General features: G+C 39.8%; 1 protein-coding gene across 4 annotated transcripts; it reads right to left on the reverse strand.

Moving 5' to 3' along the window:
- Positions 1-463: 463 nt before the first annotated feature.
- On the reverse strand, positions 464-18135 carry zbtb44 (zinc finger and BTB domain containing 44). 4 transcript variants are annotated; one of them, XM_067593911.1, is made up of 6 exons: positions 17407-18135; positions 13848-14948; positions 13209-13293; positions 12535-12686; positions 10297-10597; positions 464-5283 (listed from the first exon to the last, which is right to left on the reverse strand). In XM_067593911.1, exons 2-6 carry the CDS (start codon positions 14908-14910, stop codon positions 4869-4871), a joined length of 2016 nt encoding a protein of 671 aa, XP_067450012.1. In that variant the 5' UTR covers positions 14911-14948; positions 17407-18135; the 3' UTR covers positions 464-4868. The 4 variants fall into 4 exon arrangements, with proteins under 4 accessions (XP_067450012.1, XP_067450011.1, XP_067450013.1 ...); XM_067593910.1 differs by having other exon boundaries at positions 17229-18134; XM_067593912.1 differs by lacking the exon at positions 17407-18135 and adding an exon at positions 15272-15681.
- Between the last annotated feature and the right edge of the window lie 938 nt (positions 18136-19073).

Here is a 19073-nt window from a genome sequence, read left to right on the forward strand (position 1 = left end):
TTTGTTCCATGCAAAAATGCATCCCAAGGTTCAGCCAAAGCTAATATGAGAGTTCAGCAGTTTGAGTTCGCCAAATCAAACAGGTATTCTGGTTCTGGTAGATTTGTGTAGGTTTACTTTTGGTGTTTGCAAGAAACTTACATGCTGCTACCAGGACCTCTACTGCAGCTCGGCAAGAAAACAGTGTCCATGGGAACACACAGGGAATTTTGTACAAAAAAGACTGAAAGTTTGGTGGTTGTCCACATGAGCTGTCTAACTCAGACAGCTGATGCTCCATTTTAGCTTTGACTATACTTAACTTTGGACTTTGCCCTCCATTTCGTACAGTAACGACTGGATTACCAACCAGGTAGTCTTGGATAAGTGATGAGTATATTACTAAATACATGTATTACCTAAAAAGCATGTGTGCACAAATTACCTGCAAGTATATTAGTGACAAAAAGCAACCTCAGACAAGTTTGTCGGCTTATTCAGACTTAGGTTTTTTTTATTTACATTTTATACTTTTACAAAAACAACTCTTTTTAATAACAACAGGACTGCAAAGCCAGAACACTAGCAAAGATTCAGAACAACCATTAACTCTAAAATACAGAGTGGTCTTGTCAGTTTTTAACAGCCAACTGTGGAATATGATCCAGTTAAAACACTCAACACCACAAACGTCAGTTCTCCCTATACAATGTGCAGGTTGCATTACTATCTGGGATGTTTTGTACAGTTTCTCCAAACTACAGTTTAAATACAGTATCAAAGACACAAAATACAACATCTGTCTGAAAGCAGGTTGTAATCAATTAGCCTACAGTATAAAGAATATGCAACATAGTATGAGTGTATATACTGTATATTTATATATATACACACATTGCAGACAGTCACAAAGTGAAGACTACCAAGGCCCCCCATACTCCCAAACTAAGCTGTTCTATTCACATTGAACAAGAATATCCAAAGATGCCATGAAACAGCAACCATAATACAAAAGTCACCAAAAATATATGAAGAGCTACCATTTTTTTTATTTTTTTTCCTACTTTTAAATAAACCATATGGACTGGAAAACGTATACAACACCAAGTGTACATTGAAAAGGCATGTCCTGTATATAATCAAGATATTTTTAAAACATTGCACATAAAAGGGATAACGTACAGAAAAGAAGAGGGCATGCTGAACAACAGATCAAAGCTACGCTGGATGAAGAGTCATCGACAAATAAGGCCTTGACAGAACGCATCGCCAACTGAAGACATGCTCTCCACTTCACAGAACGATATGAACATGCAACTCTAGAAAACAAACAGAAAGGAGCTGAATAGAACCAGTCGTTTGATATCAAAGCCTTGTTCCTTGTTTCACAGATCAAATGGGGTCCTTGCCTCTTTGATTCACCTTCAGTCACATTTGAATAAAACAAAATGATACATTCTTCTTTTTTTTTTCTCTATAATTCACCATTCCAAAGAGAATATTTAAACTTTTAAAACAACACCTGTCCATTTATTGCACACCATTGGTTCACAAAAATATTTTGGGCACTTTTGCGTTTCAACAAACAGCAGCATTTCATTATAAAAAAGTTGTTTGAATACAGACACTGAACACAACAGATGAAAAGCATGACATACAAATGGAGAATAGAAAACGTTTTTTAAAATTTCGACATTGTGCAACTAGAGTTAATAGGTCCATTTACTAAGGCTAGCCTCTTAAATGCACAACATCATACAGTGTTTTAAGGGGCAAAACAGCAGAACCCCTTTGCTAAATAGCATGGACCACTTAGAATGATTATCTCTTTCTTTTATTATGTGCAATTACTGATTGCCATGGCAAATCCCCAATGAGATAGAGAACATTTGGTCCTGTAGGAAAAAGGTTGATTTGTACCCAGATAAAAGGGCAAATGGCACAACTTGAAAAAGTGACTGCACAAGGTGACACAAGCTCTTATTAAGACAGCTCTCAGTGAATTTGAATGATCAGGACAGTGTCATATTGATGCCCTCATCACAGCAATATTAATCTCTACATTTACAATCAATCCTGTGTACGAGCTCTTACATCCTGCTGTGATCATCCTAAATGTCAGCTGTTAGTACTGCTTTCAGGGGGTAACATACGATTAAATGAAGATGTCACTGAACAAGATAGTCAGTCACAGTCAGTAGCATTCAACTCATGGATTATTACCATGGGTATCATTATCTTCTCAAAATACAGGCACAACAATGTCCAAGTACAGAATTGCAACACAGGTAACACGAGTTGGAGGTTTGACCCAGAATCAGCACAAAAACAGTAAATGAAATTAGTAACTGCCAAACTGTGATGATGAGTTTCAGGTAAAGAACCAGCTCTTGCCTAACACATGTTTCTTTTATCATTTAGAATGATTAAACTCACAGTTATTTGCATTCACACATCAGCACGCCCCTATTGCTTCTAAAGCAATATTATCACATAACACCCAACAGTCTCATCATCTGCTCTGACTGAAAACTGGCCATCACAGATAGCCTCCGTAATCTGTCTGCATCTGCTTCCTGCTTCCCTGGCTGCAGATGTACAGTAAATTTATAAATTTTAGTCAGGGAAATATTCACAATGTTGTTATTCCCTTTGTGACTACTTCAGGTAAAGAAAAGGAAAAACAGAATGCTGGTGGTTAATCCACACGTTTGGGTTCACATAATGTTCTTGGTTTATCACCCACAAAGTCATATGAGGATAAAAGTTTTAAAAAGACAATCATGTTGTACCTAAGTGAAACACCACTTCAACAGTCATGCAATATCCTGGAACATCAGCATTGTACCTGTTGGTAGATCAGGATGACCAAAATGTGAGAGCCATGTAAGATATCAATATCCATAACACAAACCCACTTTAAAACTGAAAATAAAATGCCATTTGACAAGCAGGCCTAACTTCAACTGGGATGAAATGCTACATTACTATATCTTAGAGCCCATTTGGGAATATAACACTGCAGTTGTGAGAAAACCTTGTAACTCCAAATTTGAAATGTTTATGTTTTACATAAATTTCAGTCTTATTTTGTCATTTATTTGGTTAGATTATTAAATAAAAGATGCATCAGTGCTAATCTGAGTTTTTTTCTGAACTGCTATAGTTGCCTTTTTTTGGAGACACAAGGTTTGATTTAACAACAGCGTTCAGTAAAAATAAAAAATAAAAATTATATACTGCACAAACGTCTTAAGGGAATACTCTGTCAATATAATTTCAAGTTTTAAACATTTGTGTTCATATTGATAAAAAGAAATGCACATACACACACCTGACGTATCATATTTCACAACATCCAACATACACAGCATTCAAATAGTAAAACTACAGTACAAGCTATTGCAATATAGATAATATTGACATTTAACAGTTTGCCTATAGCGACGGCACTGAAGGAATAACACAGTCTCTGCCCATACAAACTAGCATTATCACTACAAAGGAAATACAATATTTTTTTCTTTAGCTCAGTTTGCAAAGACTTGATTTGTCACTGTTGGCAAAGTCAAGACCTCCTCTTCCTCTACAAGTTACTTGTTAAAATGGGAACTCTCAGGCACTTTCCAAAAGTAGGGCAAGGCTTAGATTTAACAGACCTCAAATTGGCTAAGACAGAAATGACTTTAGCTAGTGCTGCATTCACGTCATATGGGAAAAAAAACAACCCTCCTACTTAAATTTATTGTTCCAAAAAATACTGCTAACTTGCATTTCCAGGTGGTAAATACTACTTTGAAACTCAGGTTTGGAGATGGACTGAACCCAGATGTTCTGACCCACTGAAATCTTACGTCATCAACAAGGATACTGCTTTAGTCAACTTTAAGAAAAAGATACTATCATTGCAAAGAAAACAAAGACCAGTGTTTCCCCTATAATTCTACAGGCCTGGCAGGCAGCCAGGCCAACGAGAACCCCGCCAGGCCAAAAATATATATTTTTTAATGCCAAAAGTAACGCCAAATACCCATTCATTTGGTATTCAATAATCATTTGCATTTGGGAGTCTCTGTGTGTCGCTGTTCTGAAATGTGAGTCAACCTCTGTGTCACTGCATTAGAAACTCTTGGTAGCTCCTTTAAGGAATAGGGCAGTGTGTAATGTGTGTGCGTAGCGAGTGTATGTTTGAGTGAGTGTGTGAGAGAGTGAGCGGCAGAAAAGTGACAGTGAATGTGAGTGGAGCAGAGGAAAAGGTTAGCAGTGAGTTGTCAATCTGGCAGTAAATGTACAGTACAGAGTGTACTACAGTGTAACAGTTAATAAATGCTGCAGCTTCTCAAGACCAAGAAAAGTCTCATCTGTTGTTTCTCCAACTGCTGGAAAAGTGAAGGGGGTTAGCCCTGAAGTTTACAACAGTGGGTTAGCCTAACCTGACCAGGCTCACTTAAGGTGGACTGACTTTTAAGGTGGACTGACCTATTCTCATTGTAGTGACAATCTCAGCCGCTCCTAAACAGAGAATGGAGAAATGTCTGGCTGCAGAGTCTCTCCTGAATTTTTGCTCTGAACCCTCCCTCCCTACACCCACCCACCCCATTCCAAAGCAGTCAACCTAGGGGAAACACTGAAGACATAAACTTTGTTGCATTTAGTTTGGTGTAAAACATAAAATCAAATAAGTGCATGTGTGTTGCGTGTGGAAAACATCATCAAGGCAACTGAAGTCTTCAGAAAACTTCAATCAGTGTCTTGATGGCTTCACATGATGAGGTTTCAACATGTGAACATGTCCAAGTCGTCCCTTTTAGCTGTCAAGGCATTTCACTGGATATTCCCATATGACATGACTGCAAAATAAGACATGATGGGCAAGTAGAAGACTTGAATCACTCTATGGTAATGGAAGCCAGCTCCTTGGCCGGGGCATGCTGCTGCTGCTGCTGCTGCTCTTCTTCAAACACCTCTGGGGAACTGCCTCCTTCACTGTTGTCCATCTTGGTCTCCTCTGTCATGGCTGCCGTCTCATCTGCGTCCATCTTGAGGGAGGCTGGGGCTTCCAGGGGATCCAGGGGCTCGGGTGAAAGGAAGCCGGAGGAGCTCTCGCAATTCTGGGTAGAGGAGGAGACCTGGGAGATGACGGGCATCTGGACTGAGGAGGAGGACGAGGCGACAGTGGTGGTGGAGGTGGAGGTGCTGCCCGGGTAGACGGGGTGGTGTTGGGACTCCTCCAGCTCATACTGGACTCCCAGCGCCTCCTCCTCCTCCTGTACCTTGCTCAGGTAGTCGGGCACGAGGAAATCACTGCAAGGATGGAGAGAACAAGTTGAGTTCACTGTCTTTTTGTTTGTCAACTTCACACTAATGTCAGATTCAAACTGTACATGCCAAGTTTGAAAGATCTCAGTTTGAGAAATAAGCTTTCTTACACAGAGAACTGATGACTGGAAATTTATCAGTAGACAGTACAAAAAAATACAGTCCAATTGTGATTCAGTGTACTCCAGACGTTATTGCCTCCATTAAGGAGGTTATGTTGTCATTAGTGTGTCTAGGTTTTGTGTTTATAATTACTACCCATGAAACTAACAGAAGGGAGAAGCATTCCACAACAAATCACATATGTCTAAAAGGATCAAAAAATGTACTTCAATAAAACTATTAACAGTAGTTGTTGGCTTTAACAGGGTACATTACATAACAAAACATTTTTCAACAGGGCAGAAGTTTGCATTCTCTAGAAATCTGACTTTTTGTCCAGACAGTCTCATCTACTCCTACAACTATAAATTATGTCCCACATTTGCCAGAACGCCTTTCCACAGCCATGAGAAAAAGGTTGTAATTTGTTGTGTTCACTGGTGGATTTGTGAGAAGGAAAACAGTTTAAAAGTTTGGTCATTCAGCTTACAGTTACTCACGTTAAAGGAAGAGTTCACAATTTTTCAAGTCTGTTCTCCTGTTCATTGATACTGGTAATAAAAGATCCCCTTCAAATGCGCTTTCATTGTAAGTGATAAGGATCAAAATCCACAGCGTGTCCACTGGGGATGTAACGGTACACCAAGTTCACAGTTTGGTATGTACCTTGGTTTTGGGGTCACAGTTTGGTACAATTTCAATACAGCAGAAAAGGTAGAAAATGACATGTTTGGTCTTTCATTTTGAAAAACATAAAAATCCAACAATGGCTCACTGCCCAAAACTATTACTGAAACAGTTTAGTTTTGCTGCGGTTGAAAAGGAAAACAACCCTTCTGTTTCTTGCAAGGAGTCAGGACACCTGCTGACAGATGTTTTATTCTGCTTTATGGTCTAACTGTATACAAAGTAGTTTAAACTAGCTCCACCTCCAGCAGCTACAACATTAACATGCTGATCTAACACTGATGCTTCAGTATTAATAATCTAATGATGTCATATATAATAATATATCAGTCAGAGGGACCAAACCACTACTTTTACTGCAATACTTTTTAGTAAGAACCAGTTCTTACCACGTGCTAACTGACCACGTCAGAAATCAAATAGTTGTTCTGAACAGCTTCACTCAAAGGTGGAGTGAAAGGCCAACCGTCACGGGGGTGGGGAAGAGGGGGGCAGAATCGTTTCACTACTAAGCTGGCTAACATAACCATGAGAATGGTAGTGGTGTGCTGCCAAAAGGTTCCGGGTTAAACTCACCATCTATGATTATTGTTCCATATGTTAAACTAAGTCGATTATTTAACTATTTTGACAGCAATTGTTTGGGTCACGGAGCGTATTCTTCGTTCGACTGCATGCACCGAACCGTAATGTCTGTACTGTGATGGTTCAGGACAAATACACATACCGTTCCACCCCTAGTGTCCACATAGTCATTTTGTTCAAATATACATTTAAGAGTTTATCTGAATCTTCTGTTCCTGTGTCTTGACTTCCTGCCCGGCTCAATCTGCTCTGTGCAGGTTAACGCAGCTTCTGTGAAACATAGACTAAGCGCATATATTTAGCACCGCGTTGCAGCACAGACATGCTTGATCGGATCAAGCCGTTATATGAGGCTTCAGCAGTCTGAGTTAGTCAAATCACGTGGATATCTGGCACATTTAGTCTTTTTAGCATCAAATTCCCTAACTGAGTCCCTTTACACCTGGAATTAAAATGTGTTTTGTATCCAGATTGTATCTAGATATGATTTAACCTAATTACATTTAGACATGCTACCCTGCCCCTGCCACTTTTCTTATACTTGGTTTTTCTGTATGCCAGTTTCATGTGTTTCATTTTTCATTGACATTGCAGCCAGGACCAGTTGTAGCCGTTCTCCACCATTTGCTTAGCCATAGCTTCATAAATGGCTCAGTTGCGAATTGCCAAGTTTCGTTTATATACTTTTGTTGGGCCAAAGTGAAAGCAGACACTTGGTTTTGTCTTGACTCCATCCACGAGTGTCTTGAATATCCATAGTTTTCTTGCTGCTTTCTTGCTAGTAGCTTAGCTCACTAACTACCTAATGGCTGCTACTTCACTGGTTTGGAACAGTCACACCCAATTACATATTTCCACCCATGTAGTTGTTGAATGTGGATTGACAACACAATTGCATTTACACTTGTGTTCAGGGTAGTCACAATGCGTCCCTGACCACCTCCGGAGGTGGTTTGGCTGATCGGATCACAATCCATCCTCAATGTGTCTTGGGTGCATTAACAGCTGTACTTTCATGTGGTCAAGCACTATTTGATTGCAATCCAATCACCCAAACTGCATTTTAATGCAAGATGTAAAGGGGGTCTTTGTGTGTCCTTGGAGAGTGTTTCCCTGTTGAGCTGTGGTGGAAGAATGGTAACAAAAAAAAGAGGGACTCTGGGTATCTATTTGATTTGAGTAATTTGGATGGCTGAAGCTTCATATTAGCTTAAGATAAACTTTTAAATACATTTTTGCACATAAGGGGGACTGTGGATTTTGGCCTCCATCACTTACATTGTGCATTATGAATTTATCCTCTAATGGTCAGTATGAACAGGAGGAATGATCACAATGAGAAACACCTGTTCAATGTGGGCTCCTGATTGTTGTTTTAAGAAAGACTTGAAGAACTGTGAACCCATCCTTTAATGATCCTTGCTGAAAAACACTAAATGTGTTGTGGCAGCATTGCATTTGCGTCTTTGAAGTAACAACACATTGTCTTTGATAAATGATTGCTTAATTTTAGTGTACAAAACACTACCACTGCTATGGTTTGACATAGCTGGTTTTGTTTCTGCTATTCAACTATAAAACACTGTAAATATCCATATGCCATATCTACGGAAGGCCAGAGAGGACATATGTAAGGATGACTTTATGTTATGTTTTCCTGTGATCTCAAAGTTGATTTTGTGATCTTGACATGACAATCTTGTTTCCTTGACCACAAGATAAACAACGTATTATTTTGTGAAATACACAAAGAAATATTCCAGGATCTGTGATTTTTTTTCCCCTAATAATTTGGATAGTTTTAAAATTATTAAATATTTTTAGTCCTAATAATTTGGAGACGTAACTCAAAATTACATCTGACCATTTCCTCATGAGAGAAGATAACTGTGATTAGAGGTTAACAAAGCTTATTCTAAATTCACAAACTAATTAATCAATGATGATAACTAGAGAAGTAATAACATGCATGTCCTTCCATACATACCATTCACATTTGATCCATACTTGTAGGTACAGCTTCATTACTAACCATTAAACATCTGAATTACTTCAGAAATTGAAGGTGCATCTTCAATGGTTTTTTGACTGTTTGTAAATGTGTTAATGTGGATTTGTGTGGATTGACATTTTGGAAATTTGTACAAGTAAAACTCTAGCATGGTCTTCATTGCATGTGATAATACCCTAAGAAGTACATTTGAATTCCTGTAACTGTGGCCCTTTAAAATTGGGAGCGAAGAGCATGATCATGATTGTAAAACAGATCAATCCAGTCCTGCAGCTTTACATGTACTGACTATCAAACAGTGGAAATTAGAGATAGAGTCCAGAATAAATAGTTAAGGTCGAGTGTAACTGTCCCCTGTGGCACAGACGACAGCGGAATCTGACAAACTGGTCTGGAAATCAGCAACTTAGGAAAAAGGTCCAGTGTGTAGGACTCAGTGGCATCTAGCGGTGTGGTTGCAGATTGCAACCAACTGAATATCCCTCCCCCGTGTGTAGGAAAACCTACGGTGGCCGCGAAACTCACGAAAAACGCAAAAGGCCCCTCTGTTTGGTTTGTCCATTCTGGGCTACAGTAAAAACATAATCAGCTCATTCTAAAGTAACGAAGACACAGCAATTCTTATTTTCAGGTGATTATATACCAATGAAAACATACTTATGAATGTTATATTCCATTTCTGCCAAGTCCGTTCTGCTAGATGCCACTACACACTACACACTGCACCTTTAACATATCTTTTTATGTGAAGACTGAGGATGGGAGTTAAGAGTCTGACTGGACTGCCAGAGAATTTTCCACACTGTTATGATCTCAGGCGTAGACCTTCTACTATAAAACTTTTGAGGAGTCAATGGCCCGTTTGAGTTCTGCCGACCTGTGAGGGTTTGAGTTGATTAAGAAGTGGAAAAGTCTGGGAAATAAAAACACACTCTGACTTTATAAAGACACTGTGTTCTGACTTTCACGAGGCTTTGTGGGCTGAGCTGCTGATAAAAACAAACAACCCCACTCCATTTGGTTAAGGAAAATCCATTCATATAGAAACAAACAAGAGATGAAAACATGATTAAAGTTGTGCTTTGTGGGTATTGTATGAACAAAGTTTAAGCACACTTTTATGTTTTCATGGTGAAACTGTTTCTCTCTTAACCGAAGGACTTGGTTAAAAGTAGGGCTATAAAACCATAAATTGAAGTTAACTAGGGTGTTTCAGAAGACTCTACAGCTGGGTTCAGTAGTTTTTCACAAGACTTAACTCACTTAATTTTGCATACTTAATAACCCACTCCATCCTCACATCTCATGGGAATTTTGTCAGCCAACAGAGCCAAAACGGACTTGAGGTATTTATTATTTCATCTTAATGATGAACGTTACACGAGAGAAATTAAAACTCCCCCATAGATACAATCAAATACTTCAGGTACACTTGATCTGGGCATTCAAATCAATTGCAATCAACTCAAAAACAATTCTACACAACCAAAGTCATGAAAAGAAAAACGATCAAATGAACCTCAGGTATTAGAATCTAAACTGAAGAGGTATTATTTTCTGATCCAGGTGAGATCTGAGTAAATGATGGGGGTCAGCGCCCCCGGACTCCTCACCTGCTCTGGAAGTAGTTTGCTAGTTCGGATGCCTCATGGTTCAGACTCCTCAGGTGTACAATTAAATTGCCAGAGTTGGTGAACATGGCGCCGCACGTTTTGCACTCGTAAATCCGCGGCTTGCGGATTATGTGTCGGGAGACCCTCATGTGGTGCTTATATTCACCGAAGGACGTGAATGTGGCGCTACAAATCTGGCACCGGAAACAGCGTTTACCTTCGTGCTTCAGCCGATGCATCTTTAGGGAGTAGGCCCGTGTGAACTTTTTCCCACAGCGGTCACACTGGAAAGGCTTAATGCCTGGGGGAGGAAAAGAAAAACAATGCTTAGCTGATCTGTGCTAAGCATCACAGAAGTGTTTGTATGTGAGTGAGTGAGGTGGCAGGTGACTCCATCTTACCACAGTCTCCCTCAACTGTTTTCCAAATCACTGTTTCCCAGAATGCCCAGAGAGAAAAGCTCATCAATTCATCACTAAGCTATATACAAGGTGCAGGAAAGTACAGCAACCCAGCATCATTTAACCTTTTATTTACTTTAGATCTCCATTGGCAACTGTACTAACAATAACAACAACTTTACGTAGAATGTACAAAACAGTTAGCTGGTTATTTGCCCATTTACCTTTACCTAAACATGTTATCTATATGTTAACATTTGAGATTTAGTACTTTTATTTGAATAATTATAACTTTTTATTGTAGCTCCTGGATATTACTGAAAATAGTTTTACTAAGAAATAGGTTGTTTGTGGGAGAAACTAAACCTACCTTAAGAGAATGAATGAGGACTGGAAGAGGATTCAGATTCATCTCTTCTCATCATTTTTGCATTAAACCTGTTGTATTCTGTTTTGTAAAACCATCTGATTACTAAGTTTGACCCCTTTATTATAAATGAGATTAACTACATAGTATAGTTATAGTATTTAGTACATATACCAGTATTTTCACTGACTAGGACTGAAAAGGTTTCTTGAAATAAACATCTACAATAAATCACTAGCTTTACATACTTACATGTTTTGACCTTTTGTGGTTTTGTAAGCTTTATTTATTGTAATATTGTAATTCTGTATTACAATTGTAATTGTAATATTGTATTGTAATAAAAACATTTCAGCTGAAGAAAATTTCAGAATATTTTCTACTGTTTTCTTATCATCACTGTCAACTTGACCCCTTAAAAGTATTTAACAAATAAAAAAAATCTCATGGTCAATGGATCTAACTGTTGGTAGAGAAATTATATAATTTCTGAATACATGTTTGAAAAATTGAGTGGAAAAAGAAAAAAAGACTGCTGTTCTTTGATATAGAAGGAGAGACAACAAAACCTGCTGTTGTGTTTGTAGCTGTTTTAGATGCCTTCAATAGTTGATGCTGTCAAACTCAATTGTAACTACACTTAAAGTGTTTTCACATGTGAAAATGCTTCATGTTCTATGTTTGATCACTTTTCTACAGGAATAACGGTACACCAACAACAAACACAACGGCCCATTAACGCTGGGGACATGAGCAATATTTTCAGTATTTACTTATAATTGTAGCAAAGAACCTGTTTATGACCTGAGCTGGGTTTGATCTAGTACTGTTTCTATCTCAGGCAACTTTCTAAGCTTCCAATTGTATTTATGTCACTTGTGACACTTATGTCACTCTTTTACAATCTCAGTTTACTTGTGATGTAACTTAACTAAATTTCAACTGCAAGATTAAATCCACTAGTGTTGTAATATGAGTGAAGAACACAAACATGGCAATTTGTAGCTTCTCCATGATCTAAAAATAAGTGAGGACAGAACATCTAAAACATCATACAACAAGAATGCTTTTAAAAAATTCCTCTGATTTTTCTGGAATGCATAAAATTGCCTTTAAACATAATTCATCCCTTCTGTTTTCTTTCTTAACTCAGTGGACGTAACAGCGATTTTTACACTAATCGACAGAGAAAGAACTTTTCATCTAAAATGAAATTTATATTGAATACAAATATAAAACACAAAATAACCTATTTTATGATGATGCACCTTACTCTTCAGCATAACACCTGTTTGGTATTGAGTGAACATATTAACTGTTTTGCCACTAAGAGTTTGATTTTCTGTTGATTGGTGTCAAAAAGAAAAACGTTACATCAGCCGCTAAGAAACATGTTTCCATTGTTTCCCAGAATCAAAAATGAACGCTAAATTCATTTTGAAGGGTTTCATTTTTCCCCATTTCACCTACCGGAGTGTATGAGCATGTGCTGCTTCAGGTTTTGAATGCGTGTGAATCGGACTCCACAGGTCGGACACTGAAAAGGTCGGTCTGGGCCGTTGGTGCCGGGCCGGGCTGAAGGGCTGATATAAAGGTGATATGGATACTGAATACCTTCTAGCCTGAAACACAAAAGGGAGGAAAAATCTAACAGGTATTCGGCACCGAATGTGCTCATAAGGTAGCTGTCTTTATCTGAATACTTAAATGGCATCAAATAACACCTCCGCTCTCCTTCCATATAACAAAGTTCCACTACTGTTCATGTCAGGACACCAGTATTTTACTGAGAGAGTTGGAAGATGTTTCAGAACATGTCAAGGAATTTGTTAAAACACTGAGATGTCAGTAATGATAGTAACACGCATCAGATTGTTTAATGTTTGACGTTCATGGATTTCCAGTTAGGACCCACATTAGTTTTCTCATAAATCTTCATCACGCATGTTTGGTGCTTGAGGCTTTTACAATATGCAACTAGCATTCTTTATATTACAGTGCATCATGTCTTCAAAATCTCAACATGACACCTAAATTTATTACTAAAACAGGTGTGGCCCAGATACCCAGTTATGAGGTATATGTCTATATAATCTTTACTGCTTATGACTTGCCTGGCTGCAAGTCGTAACTAATCACAATACCTTTCATCGTCTTCTGCATGTCCTCCAGCGTTAGAGGTGCTCTGCATTGACGGCAAGCCCTCAGACACTCCCTCGTCCATTGACCCTGGAAACAGGGGGAAAAAAGAAAATCACTCATATAGTAGCTGTCTTCTGAATTTCTGACTACAGAATAAACCCTCGAGCAGAGCAATCTCATCTGAGGTTAGAACAATAAACTGTAGGTCTTTGAAGGCTAATCCCATATTTAAGGATTGATGCTGCTGGATACCAGCGCACTGTGCTATTCAACAGCTTAGGAAAAAATGACGAGTGTTTCCATTTTCTTTTTATTTATGGCAGAGCAGAAAAGCCTTTCAAGCTGCATTTGGGCCACTGGACAATAAAACTTTCCACCGAGACCAATACAAACAAAAATCTTGAATGTGTGTAGGCAGCTGTGTGGGCAGGTTGAGGCAGGTTTCATTTAACGTTTTACATAGCGACGCTGCGTTAACTGAGGCGGGACACGGCCTAATAAAGGTGATAGATTTCACTGACAGGATGATACTGATGATTCTGATTAAACCAATATATCTATGCAACATTGAGATGACACGTGAAACCCGAAGGATTAACTCTAAATGCTGTGGATCAGTTTTGTACTGAGAATAGACCCACCTATAGAGGATGATTGTGGACTGATGAGGAGCTCCTCCTGGACCTGTTCGCTCCCTGGCACCGTCTGTTGATCACTCAGCGAGCTCTGGGAGGCACTGACTGGCTGGGAAGACGCCTCTTGGACCTCCTCATCACTGAGACGCTCCACCTTCACCCTCACGTCCTCTTCCTCCGCAGGCACGGGTGATGACACCGCCTTGGAGCTCTCGCACGTCATGAAGTCACTGAGTCGCCGGCTGACCACCACCTCTGACGTCCCTGGGGTACCCTGCTCTAGACAACGAGGGCTCTCTGGGAGCTTTGATTTGTCCGAGTGGAACCTCCGGTCAATACCAAACGGGAAAGTCCATGGGAAGGCCAGAGAGGACTCCACAGGCTGGGCTGTGCTGTCTGAGAATGAGGGGGAAGGATTGGGGATCTGGGGGGAGGTGGTGACCATCTGTGTAGTGCATTTGAGTGGACTCTCAGGTGATGCCATTGTTACAAAGCTCTTGCGTTTCCGTCGCGATTCACGGCAGATGGGAACGTTTCTCTCCATCACACTGCAGTCCGAAGACACGGGTGACACGCTGCCGTCCAATGGCGTCAGGGCACAGTTTGATGAGGCGCTCTCTGGTGCTGATTCATGAGGTTTGTCTGCTGCCATTGTGTTGTTGTTGTTGTTACCCGGGCTCCACAGAATACTGGACTTCATGAACTCTGAACATGTACTAGCCACAGCAAACATCTGCATGTAACTTGCAGCTGCCAGGACGTCGATGATGTTCTCCGTACTGATCGAGAGGGTAGACGTGTAGGCGTATTCCAGCAGAGGAGCGAAACCGCTAACCGTCACGTGATGAAGGTCCAACACAAACTTGTCCTCCTCCTCTGGCCGGCCAACCAGTTTAGAGCGGAAGAATTCACTGCAGCAGGCCAGGACCACTTTGTGGGCCAGGAAGAGTTTGTCTTGGACCCGGATGGTGACATCACATAAGTGACCCTCGTTGCGCAAAGCGTTGAGCTTCTCCAGCATCTCCTGGCTGTGGGAGGTCGAGCTGTGGGTGAAGGTTTTCACCCCCATGTTGGAGTCAGTTTCTGATGATGTACAGGAAGTGCGTCCTACAGAGAGATGGGACAAAGAAAAACAGTTCACTTCTGTTTTCAAAAGTGAACTTATTTGTTTCACCTTTTAACTTTCTTGGAAGTCAGAACTCCACAAAAGGATCAATGTTGAAAAACAATTTTTTTAAAGCTTTTTTAAGTGTCAACTACTTCACTTTACCACTTTGTCAGAATGTCTAATGATTACATAACTAAACTACATCCTGCCCCAGGGGTTAAATAATTGGGTGTGAAATAACAGAGCCACTTGTTTTGTAATTAGTAAGTACAAAGACAAAATTAGATGTCAAATTTCACTTTGCAGAAAATCAGTCACTTACGAGTGCATTAGGGCAGGACAAGATGGTGATGGACACAAGGTAAAATGCACTATGCAAGGCAGTGGGAATTGGTAGACAGAAATACTAAGGTACTCTCTGAGGGGAAGGGAAGGTAAGAGGGGGGTGAAAGCAGGGTAAGGAGCACGGAGGACAAAATGCCAAGTTATGTAACAACAATCAAAGCAGATGCGCAGCGATGCGAGCCAGACCCATGTGGAGGCCAGTGCACTACAGGATGCTCAGCAGCTGTCTGCGAGACGTGGATTCTCTGAGGCATGAGATTTTCCATCAAACAAAAGCTCAAGTGAAGGGGCTCTCGCAGGGAGAGCGCACTCCCCTTTATACACACACAGACCAAAGGAAAATACTCCTGGGCTAGGCTGGCCCAGTACAGGCAAAGTGAATTATAGACCTAGGCTGTGGAGGAGCAACAACAGCGTGCCTAGCCTGAACCACCAAACAGAAAAGAATTAATTCCACTATGGGGTTTTCTCAAAGCTAAAATGTCTCCACAAGGAGAATCATTTAATTACATGACCTCTATTAAGTTCTTCCTGACAAAATTAATATTCTTTGAACAACATGAACTAAACACATTTTTCTGTTAGTAAAACTTTAACCCTCTGTCATAAATTACACCATTAAGATGTAAAATTATTCAACAAGAATGACAAACTTTGTCATGAAAAAGTAAAAACAAACACATTTAGCTCTATCATGTCCTCCGAATTAGAAACATTTGTGGTCTGTTTTTAAAGTTAAAAGAGTGGAAAGTCCTGAAGGCCATGCAGAGGGTTAAATATTCAGAACTGATTCACTTATTTTCTGCTTGACTCATTGCAAATATGAATTAGTTTGATTGATTAACTGATAGAAATATAATCAGACAATGATTATTTTGATAGTAAATTCATCAGGAAAACACTTTTTGTGGGGTCTGTCACACAGAATAAGCTACATGAAGACACCACAGGGCCTGGGGTAGCTTGTGATGACTATTAGTTATTAGTTATAAACATTTTACATTATCTGATTAATCAGCGATTATGTAACTAAGTCCTCTACAGTAGTAAATAAACTGTTCACTTTGACCATAGTGCACCTCACAGATATTTATGATGGCGATAGGGCAGAGGAGGCGTAGCTTTGACTCTGTTTACATCATGTACTAGCAGAGCGCTGAGCCAGCAGCTATCGACAGCCTGTCAGTCAAAGTGCACAAAACAACAGTAAGCTGTATGTATGTAAAACATCGAGTGAACAAGATGCTGAACAAACATGTTTTCAACAACAATCACAGTTTAGCAAACACTAGCTAACAGTGTCAAGCTCACCCATCAAGTCAGCCAGGAGAGGAAAAGTACATCCGATTTCACCTGCCAAAATAAGTCCTACGACCATTTTGTTGATAAGATCTATCGTAGTATTTGAATTTAAATTAGCATAGACAACCATGTTCAAATACAATGTAGTGTATGATAGTACGTTACTGGAGATATTGTTATCGCTGTAAGACTGTAGAGTAACAAGTTAATGTAAATTCTTCACGACACTTTGAAAGTCAGCACTAAACCCGTGTTGTGTTGTTTTCACCAGGCTGTACATAGAGATACACGTATATGGTCTCAACTCAAGTTAATCAATTACAATAAATCTCAAATTAAAACAAAACACTAGCTCGTCATTAATTTGTTTACCATGAGTTAACGTTACCTCTACCGCGACATTTCTGCTTTTATTTTGAAGCCAAAGCAGCCAAATTTCCGGTTTGACCGGCTGCATCCACGCAGTTGCACCAAGCTAACTGCCGTTAGCCACCAATGTACCGCTAGCTGACACAACACCCTGCTATTAGTTGGTTCCTCTGCCCAAATCAACGCCTAGACAACAATGTCTCCGCATTAAACCGTCCACTGCGGGACTCCTGCTACCAATAAGACTGTACGGAGGTCGTTACCTTATGGGACGAGGCCTGTGGTAACGGCCGGGCCTCGGGATGCAAACAGCTCAGCGGACAAAAAGCAGCGGTTAGTGGGAGACCTGCCGCTCCGCCCCGCTCACTCACATTCCCCGGGCTTCTCAGGCAGTTGCCAGCCTGCCAGCCGCCAAAATCTCACAGTTTAATGAACGCTCACATGAATTCACATCACACCAAGCAGGTGTTAAAAGTTTCCGAGCTGCTGTTTTGGATCCTTTGTTGCTCCCCGCTGTCCTTTCTGCGCTGTTTGTATCCCCACAATGCAACGCGCATCTCTCACTGTACTGTACTGTAAGAAACAGGAAGCCTCACATCAACCAGCATGTAAAACAGCTCAGACACTGTCTATCTATCTTTCAAAACCACAGAAAATATGTTACATATTGTCTATTTACTAAATGTTTAAATGAAACCTGCTTCATACTTACGTTACACATATGTTTTACTTTTTGGCACACTGCATTCATACTTAAAAGATGGGTTCACAGTTTTTCAAGTCTGTCTTATAACAACAGTCAGGTGTCCATATGAACAGTGAAAGAGGTTTTCTGCACTGTAATCATTCCTTCTGTTCATACTGGCTATTAAAAGATCCTCTTCAAATGTGCTTTCAGTGTAAGTGTTGGGGGCCATTATCCACAGCATGTCCACACAGTCATTTTGTGCAAAAATGCATTTAAAAGTTTATCCAAAGCTTATACGAGGCTTCAGCAGTCTGAATTAGTCATATCTCTGCAGTGGAAGGATAGTAACAAAAAGAGGCTTTGAGAGACTTTGGCATTAAAAAGGCTGTAACGTTGAAAGATATCTACTTGATTTGACTCATTTCAACGCTGAAGCTTCATATTAGCTTCAGATCAACTTTTAAATACATTTTTGCACAGAAGGAGGACTGTGGATTTTGTCTCCCATCACTTACGTTATTAAGGGATCTTCTAATGGTCAGTATGAACAGCATGAATTATTATGGTAAGAAAAACTTGTGAACCCGTCTTTTAACATGCTCTGTTGTTGAAATGTTTAAGTTTGTCATGTTTACAGATGGATTACAAATGAAATAAAATACATGAATAAATGAGTGGAAAAGCCAAACAAACGCAGATGGAGACCCTGAGGGCTCACTGAATGGTTTGATGAGTGTGAAAATGATGTCAATATCTTTGGAAGGACGTGGTTCATCCCTCCAGTAGAGTTCCACAGACTATGCCGACGCAAGGACTGAAGCTATTCTAGAGGCTATTGGTAGACCAACCTTACTAGGAGTGTTTATGTTGGTTCTTATTTATTTCTTCAAGATTGATGTTTTTTGCATTTTGGCAATTGAACTGGCAATGTTTCAGTTATACAGTATGGGTCTCAACCATCACTGCAACAGGAGCCTTCTGTGTTGCTTCTTCTTTGTAATTTGTCACCTATCTGTATAACCTTATAGCTTTCTATTGACTTATGTTGTATTCTATGACTATTTGCACTTGCAATTTCCCAATTTTCAGGATAAATATTTTTTCTTCTGTTTGCTTCTCAAATATTCAATTCATTATGTGTACTTAATGATGAATATATTGGTACTTGTAACCATTTTATCAATACACATGATGAAACTGGGTCATGGGGTGGGCACCATGTCAATAACAGTCAACAGTGTATTCTACTGTCTCAGAACCACCCCCCACTTTACCTGCACCCACACACTCAACTGTGTATGATGTTTACATCTGCCAAGCTTAGTTGGTTGTGGATAGAGTAAGACTATTACAGACTATTAAAAATAGGATATTGTTAGGTCAGTGGTATGCCTGTTATATGGATGTTCCTCCCTAACCG

The sequence above is a fragment of the Thunnus thynnus genome, chromosome 7, assembly GCF_963924715.1.
Source record: "Thunnus thynnus chromosome 7, fThuThy2.1, whole genome shotgun sequence".
Lineage (NCBI taxonomy): Eukaryota > Metazoa > Chordata > Actinopteri > Scombriformes > Scombridae > Thunnus > Thunnus thynnus.

Excerpts from the sequence above, each read along its gene's own strand:
- zbtb44 (XM_067593911.1), bottom strand. The coding sequence starts at position 14,910 with ATGGGGGTGAAAACCTTCACCCACAGCTCGACCTCCCACAGCCAGGAG. Across the intron at positions 12,687-13,208 it reads CATGCAGAAGACGATGAAAG|GCTAGAAGGTATTCAGTATC; the intron begins GTATTGTGATTA and ends TTTGTGTTTCAG. Across the intron at positions 5,284-10,296 it reads GCAAACTACTTCCAGAGCAG|TGATTTCCTCGTGCCCGACT; the intron begins GTGAGGAGTCCG and ends CCATCCTTGCAG.